The sequence below is a fragment of the Rhipicephalus microplus genome, chromosome X (assembly GCF_043290135.1).
Source record: "Rhipicephalus microplus isolate Deutch F79 chromosome X, USDA_Rmic, whole genome shotgun sequence".
NCBI classification, from domain to species: domain Eukaryota; kingdom Metazoa; phylum Arthropoda; class Arachnida; order Ixodida; family Ixodidae; genus Rhipicephalus; species Rhipicephalus microplus.
This window is the reverse complement of record NC_134710.1, coordinates 143,351,660-143,358,612: the sequence shown is the minus strand read 5'-3', so window position 1 is coordinate 143,358,612 and position 6,953 is coordinate 143,351,660. Positions and strand designations below refer to the sequence as shown.

At 46.4% G+C, this 6,953-nt stretch overlaps 2 protein-coding genes across 2 annotated transcripts; one reads left to right on the top strand and one right to left on the bottom strand.

Annotated features, from left to right (window-relative positions):
* The first annotated feature begins 1,304 nt into the window (after positions 1-1,304).
* On the top strand, positions 1,305-3,656 carry LOC142775805 (uncharacterized). The gene is made up of 3 exons (XM_075877919.1): positions 1,305-1,692; positions 2,352-2,502; positions 3,257-3,656. Exons 1-3 carry the CDS (start codon positions 1,469-1,471, stop codon positions 3,590-3,592), a joined length of 711 nt encoding a protein of 236 aa, XP_075734034.1. The 5' UTR covers positions 1,305-1,468; the 3' UTR covers positions 3,593-3,656.
* Positions 3,597-6,131, bottom strand: LOC119165503 (uncharacterized). The gene is made up of 2 exons (XM_075877917.1): positions 5,030-6,131; positions 3,597-4,244 (listed from the first exon to the last, which is right to left on the bottom strand). Exons 1-2 carry the CDS (start codon positions 5,692-5,694, stop codon positions 3,644-3,646), a joined length of 1,266 nt encoding a protein of 421 aa, XP_075734032.1. The 5' UTR covers positions 5,695-6,131; the 3' UTR covers positions 3,597-3,643.
* Positions 6,132-6,953: the final 822 nt, after the last annotated feature.

Here is a 6,953-nt window from a genome sequence, read left to right as displayed (position 1 = left end):
AAGCCCCACTGACAAATGTCGAGTCCGCGACGACTAAGCTCAACGACAAAATTGATACGTTGGTGAACACGCTTGCCATGTTTATGGAAACCTTTAAGACTTACACTGGCAAAGCTGACCAGAGGCTCGTGAGCCTGGAGAAGATGGCAGCCAACCCACCTGTGGCAGGTGCTCCTCAGAAGCTAAGCGCGGACAAACCAGCAATTACGGCAAGCGTGACTGAGACGTGATGTGACTGAGAAATGATAAAATTTACTGATGTGATGACGTAAACTGCGGCTGCTGAGTCACGCGAACTATTATGCTTTACTCACGAGTAAGCTATTCATGGACCAAATTTTCAAGTATAACCTACCTAAGCCAGCAGTTCATCTTCACACCCAAAAGATAAATGAGCTTGAATGTGCCAATGTTCATTAGCGGCACGATAAGTCATTTGCTCGCACAGATGACAGCCTACTCACCAACGTCGCTTTCGAAAAAGCAAATGCAACGACAACGAAACGTGCACATCGTGGCGTACACTGTGCGGCCATTAATGTTAAGCGTGGCTACTTTGTGTCCCGCTTGTTTCGAACAGAACGCATCATTGATATAGCTCAAACTATAAAATAAACGCCTTTGCGATGAATTTTCAGTGTTAGCTTCCACGTTTTGCTACCCATTTCCCGCGTCAGTACACTTATCTGCCACGGATGGAAGACGAGAATGACTGACGTCTTCCCGGTAACGGGGGCTTTCAACTAGTCCAATGTCTGAGTATCGCCTCTGTGCCGTTAGTCTGTGCTGAGCTTTACATTACCTTTGATAAAATAGACAGAACAAACCTACGTGCTCTGCGTAAACCTAAGTGTACAAAAGTGGTTTCACAATATGTTGTCGAATTTCTGTTGAGAACAGTGAACGAAGCGAGCCTCACGAGCAGCTTTCGTTGTCCTCATGGCGATTTTGAAGAAGATTGCCGTCTTCCGTGAAAGCACCGCCACTACATTCGCCAGTTCATGTGGTTTGAGCTTGAGCTCACACAGAAGCGCTCTAATTTATTATTCTATATGGATATAATGCCCCTGACACACGGGCACCCTAAAGTCCTTTAGACAAGGGGACATCTTTCGGAAAGGCGTTCGGGCGCAGTGACACACGACAAAGGAGTAACTCCTCTCCGGCAAAGATCCTTTTCGCAAAAGCAGATCCCGCATCTACTTTTCTGGCAGGAAGGGAGTACTCTCGCATACAGTGTACCTAATTTATCAATAAAAGAAAACGTGTCGCAACACTGCGGTGCCCAGTCAGTATTTTTTTTTTTTGCACTGAAAAAATGTTTTCATTTTCAACAGCAGTGCGATTTGTTGAAAAGTGAAGACCTATAGTCTGTCCATACTCTCAAACACCTGCATTACGTCACTAGCGCAATCATGTTAGGGTTGGCAGTGGCAGTTGCTGTGTCGGGGACGTAGTATTTTGTACAATGGAGTCGGCTCAGTCGGTGAAGAAAAAACCGCGCGCCCAGTGGACTGAAAAGGAGACCTGGGCGCTGATAAAGCTATGGGAGGACCATTTGGACGCCTTGCGAGGGCAAAAGCACAACGGTGGAGTGTACCAGGCGATTGCCGAGAGCCTCACCGACGCCGCTATTCCCCGTACACGGGCGCAAGTTCACAGTAAAATTGACAACTTGACACAGACATTCAGGTAAGACGGTCACTCACGCTACGCGTTGTCGCGCGCGTCCTGCTTGCTTGTTTAGTGTGTGTTAAGATCGGTCCTGTAAAATTCGACATGCTTGGGCACCTCGCATATCGAGGAACGCGGGACTCCACGGTACCTGCGAGTGCGCGGCAACAGATAATGGCGTCCCTACCATGCGCGGTCCGCGTCCCACAAAAACCCTTGGTGATAAGCGCGTCGGGTGTGCGCTCGGCTGTCTCTGACCTTTGCTGGTACACTCTTGTCATGTGAAGGCGCGTCTCTGCGCTCTTTTTTTGAAAAAAAAAACCATATAAATATGTTAATTAAACGTGTTCACTTCGTAAGAAGCGGTACAAGTGTCTTTCTGCGCCGGAAACTGGGTTCCAGCCTTTACCCCGCCTCGAGTCACATGAATGTTTATGCTTGAGAAGTAACCAAACATTGTACCGCTCAGGCCGAATTTTCAAGATCGGTGCCCTGAGTCGTGTACGAAGCATGTTGCTAGGTGCCAGCTGTATTGTATCACCTGTAAGCGAAGGTAGCAACAAAATTATGAAAAGCTTGCATACGTTGTATTTATATATTTCTGTGCTGGTCATAATATGATGGGGCCTTCCTATGTTGCTTGATAACTGAAAGCGACTGTGATCTTTTTTTCTTAGAAAAATTGAGCGAGAGCTCACGACAGGCTCCTCACCACCAACGTGGCCATACTATAAAGAACTGAAGAGGTTCATTGGCTGCCTGCCAATAAATGATCTGTCCCTCATGGAGGAAAGCTGCTGCGACACCAGTAGCGACCCTGTTGAGAAGGTGTGTAACGAACAAATCACCATTGTGCACTTTCCCTGCAATCAATACAAGTACTAGTGCACTTACACCGGTATTATTGTATAAGCTGATGTTTTGAACTAATTGGACTCGCAGAAGTTTTCTATTTACCTGAAAGTATATAATATGTATCATGGCTTATGTACATTTATGTCTTACCGAGCAATATTTACTCACACATGAACATTTTCGCATGTGACTGCATTCTCTATCGTTCTATAAGGCTAACGATGATCACCAAGTCCTCCACCGACATCTAGAACTTGTTTCTGTTTGGTGTGTAATTGTCTAATGAAGCTTAACGTTTTTGAATGTAAAATTGTCTGTTTTAGCCGCTAACGTACTGCATCTACCTTTTTGTACCATATAAACAACACAAATATAAACATGATACACGATAAAAATATCTTGGTGTTTACTTAACTTCTACCGTTTCGTGATCCACTCACATTGAATGCATATGCGCCAATGCTTCCAGATCATTTGGTTACATGCGCTGCAAGTCGCATAATTCTGCTAATGATATTCTGAACTAGCCTACATACCATTTGTATGACCTCAGCCTGAATATGCAGCATCGGTCAATGTTGACCAGCATCATGAAAGTTTATCCTCAATTGTGCTGTTCATTTCATCAATGTAATTATCAAGAGTTACGATTGTGGTGTGCTGCCTCTCAGATCAATTTTCTTTTTTTGTATGATCTTTGTAGCTGTTTTCTCTTAAATCTTCGCAGCTGATCTACGAAATGGAGAGTGGAGTCAGTTCCGAGGCTACTGAAACTAACAGCACGCCAGTGCCAGGAACACCAAATGAACAGACGCCACCACCTGCACCCACCACACAGTCGACTCCGAGCCCTGCAACAAGTACGGCAGCACGGGCAGCAAGGAAGCGACGGCGGCCACTGAGCGCAGCGCGTGAATTCCAAGAGGCTATGCTGGCTGAACAAAAAATGCTACGAGAACAGCTGGAGCGAGCTCAGCAAGCCGAGGTAGAGCTGAGATCTAAACACCTCCAGCTTCAAGAAAAGCTTGTAAATGCCCTCGTTGATTTCATCAATAAAAAATAAGGCAGAAAAAGTGTCACTCTTTTTATTTACAAATTCCAGTGCGAAAAGATTCTAGGAGCGGGCTGCCTGGGTCTGCATCCTCTGGATGAAGTGGTCCACAAGTGCAGAACGCACACTGACTGCATTCCCAATCTGTGAATCGCTGCCACGTTCTGGTTGGGGCAGTTGGGAGTCGGACTGCTTCACTTCCTGGAGCCATTGAAGCTGAACAGCATCGCTGAAATGCTCGCAAATGTTGTTGAGCACGCAGCATGCGCGAATCACGAGGCGAGCATTTGCAATGTCGCATTCCATTCTCTTCGATGTGAAGCGAAATCTTGCCTTAAGCCTTCCAAAGGCGTTTTCTACCACACGTCTCACTCTGCTGATGTGGTAATTGAAATTTTTCTGCTCTGCACTAAGTGGGGTGTTGTGTCCAAATGGCTTGATGAGGTTAGGTGTAAGTGGGAAGGCCTGGTCACAGAGCACCAGAGGTGGCACGGCAACGCCTCCTATTGTAGCAACTGGAGCCTTGAAAAGTGGTCCCTTAACCATGCCGGAGAGGCTCGACATTTGATACACATGAGAGTCATGGCATCTTCCAGGGGCACCAACATTTATAAACCTGAAACGGTACTTGTGGTCTACAAGCGCCAGGAGAATAATGCTGTACCTGTAAAAATTAACACAAGAGTCATTAACACAAGTCAAAGTCGGTAAGAACACTTCTCTGGTTTAAAAAATGCTAGCGATATTGACATAAATATATCAATGTGGTGAGAACAAATAATGAACAGATCGCTAAGGCACAAGGGTGAAAAAATGGGCACGTTAGCTTAAACCATTCAGAGGTGGAAGTCGTATACACGCATACGTCTAGATAGCAGTACATACATCGGGTAAACTATCTCGATCACAATTTATGCTCCTCTTGGTTACTATAACGCTTCGCAGCATTTTACGGCTTTTGCAAGGTACTATTGCCAATTCCTATTTGATGTTTCTAATTATGAGAAAGTTTTGCAAGGTACTATTGCCGATTCCTATTTGATGTTTCTAATTATGAGACAGTTTTTCAGCGGCTTCAACGTCTCTAATGAGATTTGCAACAAGCTTCCCGTTTGACGACACTTACTTGCGTGCACAAATAAGTTTTTTTTCTGAGCAGACTTTTTTTTTCTGAGTAGACTTTGTTGTTTTCTCGAAATCTTGTAGCGAGGATTTCTTCATTGGATCCCTGTAATTGCAAGAAACATGCGTGGCTGCACATTCTAGGGAGAAACTGACGTTGCTGGAGACCAATTTGTGAGTCATATGGGTAGCTTGTAACTTATAATTCGCACACAAGGAATGATTCACATGCGGATGTTTCACATGTTCACATGCGGATTTCTCGAATATTTAGGTGCGATGCCTTACACGCGAACGTTAATTACCAAAGTAGCCAAATCAACTTACCACCCCTTGTAGTTATAGTAATCAGTGGCATGTTCTTGTGGCGGCGAAACTGGGAAGTGGCAGCCGTCGAGGGCTCCTACAGCTTGGGGAAAGTCACTGACGGCCATGAATTCCCGAATGTGTTCGGCCATCTCAGATGGACTCAGCATTTTGATCCAGTCGCTTTCCAAGACAGAAACGATGGCTTCGCAAAACTCCTTGTAAATGCCGTTCACCGTCGATCGCCCGACACCGAAGACACTGGCCACGACTCGGTCCTCTGCCACGGAGCACAGTTTGAATAAGCCGATGGCCACCACCTTTTCAACCGCAATGCACTCGCGCATATTAGTTGTGACCCTCTCTAGCGAAGGGCGTAGGCTGTCCACAATGAAACGGAAGGTGGCTGGGCTCACTCGAAAACACTGCTTAAAGTGGCCGTAACCTAATAACGGCAATGTGTCTTCGAACCAGCGTTCGTTGCGCACATAGGCCCACCTTTCGCGGTTGATGGCTCGGGGGGACAGTGCGGAAGCAGTCAAAATGAAGCTGTTCATGACGAGTCTTTGTTTGAGGCTCATCACTCTTGCCTTCGCAGCGTTTAGCTCATCTTCGATGGAGCCGAGGGCGACAAGAGTCAGGCCCACCTCAACTGTCGCTTTATCTCTGTCTCTGCGCTGAGACATCGCAAGACCACGATGAAACGAGGCACGCCGTCACTGACCCAGCTGGACGCAGCCATGTAAACAGCACGACAAAAAACAAAAACAGCAAAACACCGACTGTTCATAGTTGCCAGACGAACTCAAGTTGCTGCTAAAAACGCAAAAAAGCGAAAGAAAATTACAGGTATGCGCATTATAAGCCACCAGACAATAAAAAAATACGGTTTTATGCTCCGGCGTCACTGAATATGATGTACATGCGCAGATTCTTTTTAATATTTCCAATCTTGCTCCTTCCACAAACAGCGCCACTTTTTCTGCAGCGTTCTTCTGAGGCACTGCCTAAAGCAGTAGTCCGGTGCCGTGTGTCATGAGCGCCACTCCTTTCTGCAAATGGTCCCCTTAGGCGACAAAAGGGGTTTACTTCAAAGTACTTTACTTTTGCCCGTGTGTCACGGGTATAACGCCGACGTTTTACAACGGTGCTCCCAAGCATCCGTTCATGCGTTTCGCCTAGTTCGTTGTGAGCGCAGGATTATTGGCACAAGGGAGGGTGAATGGGGTCGCAGAAGGAACCTATGCCGGGGCCTCCACTGAGCCCTGCGGTAATAAATGAAAATTAAAAAAAACGCGTATCCAAAAAGTGAATGATGATGAAGGAACTTCCTTCAAAGGGTTAAATCCGTGAATACTCTGTCAATCATTATCATAGAAAAACGTGACAGGAGACTCGTTGTGGTGTGATAGTTTAAGCACGTTATATACACAATGTTTTTTTTAAAGAGCCACGCCACACGCTTTTGTGGCAGCCCAAAAATATGATATCATCCGCTGTTTTGAACAGCTATTCGCCTACGCATCCATCGTCTTGTACGTCACCATGTGATAGTGGGCTGTACCAGCTATACGCGCAGCGCGCGACGCCTGGAGCGGCGGTGACCATGGCGTTCACACCACTTCCTCCACCAGCATTTCGAACGCGCATCTCCTCCTTGCTCGATCCTCCGAGCGACGCGCAGCCAATCGTGGTCCTCGCCCGTTGCGTGGAGCCAGTATGGAGCCTCTCCCGCAGTGCTCAGTCAAGTGAGCGTCGGATGGATGGATGGATGGATGGATGGATGGATGGATATGGCTGTACCCTTTAGATCGGGCGGTGGCTAGTGCCACCAAGCCGTAATACTTAATGAACCAAAAACTAGATTTATTTTTTTCCTTTAAAATGTGAGTTTGAGGATTCGTACTTTGCAGTGAAGAGTTTAATTTTCACTCGTGCCTTGACT

What these genes read in the sequence shown, in the direction of transcription:
- LOC119165503 (XM_075877917.1), bottom strand. Translation starts at nt 5,694, where the DNA reads ATGTCTCAGCGCAGAGACAGAGATAAAGCGACAGTTGAGGTGGGCCTG. An exon ending in TACTATAACTACAAGGGGTG is followed by an intron (nt 4,245 to 5,029) that starts GTAAGTTGATTT and finishes TAATTTTTACAG; the next exon opens with GTACAGCATTATTCTCCTGG.
- LOC142775805 (XM_075877919.1), top strand. Translation starts at nt 1,469, where the DNA reads ATGGAGTCGGCTCAGTCGGTGAAGAAAAAACCGCGCGCCCAGTGGACT. An exon ending in AACTTGACACAGACATTCAG is followed by an intron (nt 1,693 to 2,351) that starts GTAAGACGGTCA and finishes TTTTTTTCTTAG; the next exon opens with AAAAATTGAGCGAGAGCTCA. An exon ending in GTAGCGACCCTGTTGAGAAG is followed by an intron (nt 2,503 to 3,256) that starts GTGTGTAACGAA and finishes AAATCTTCGCAG; the next exon opens with CTGATCTACGAAATGGAGAG.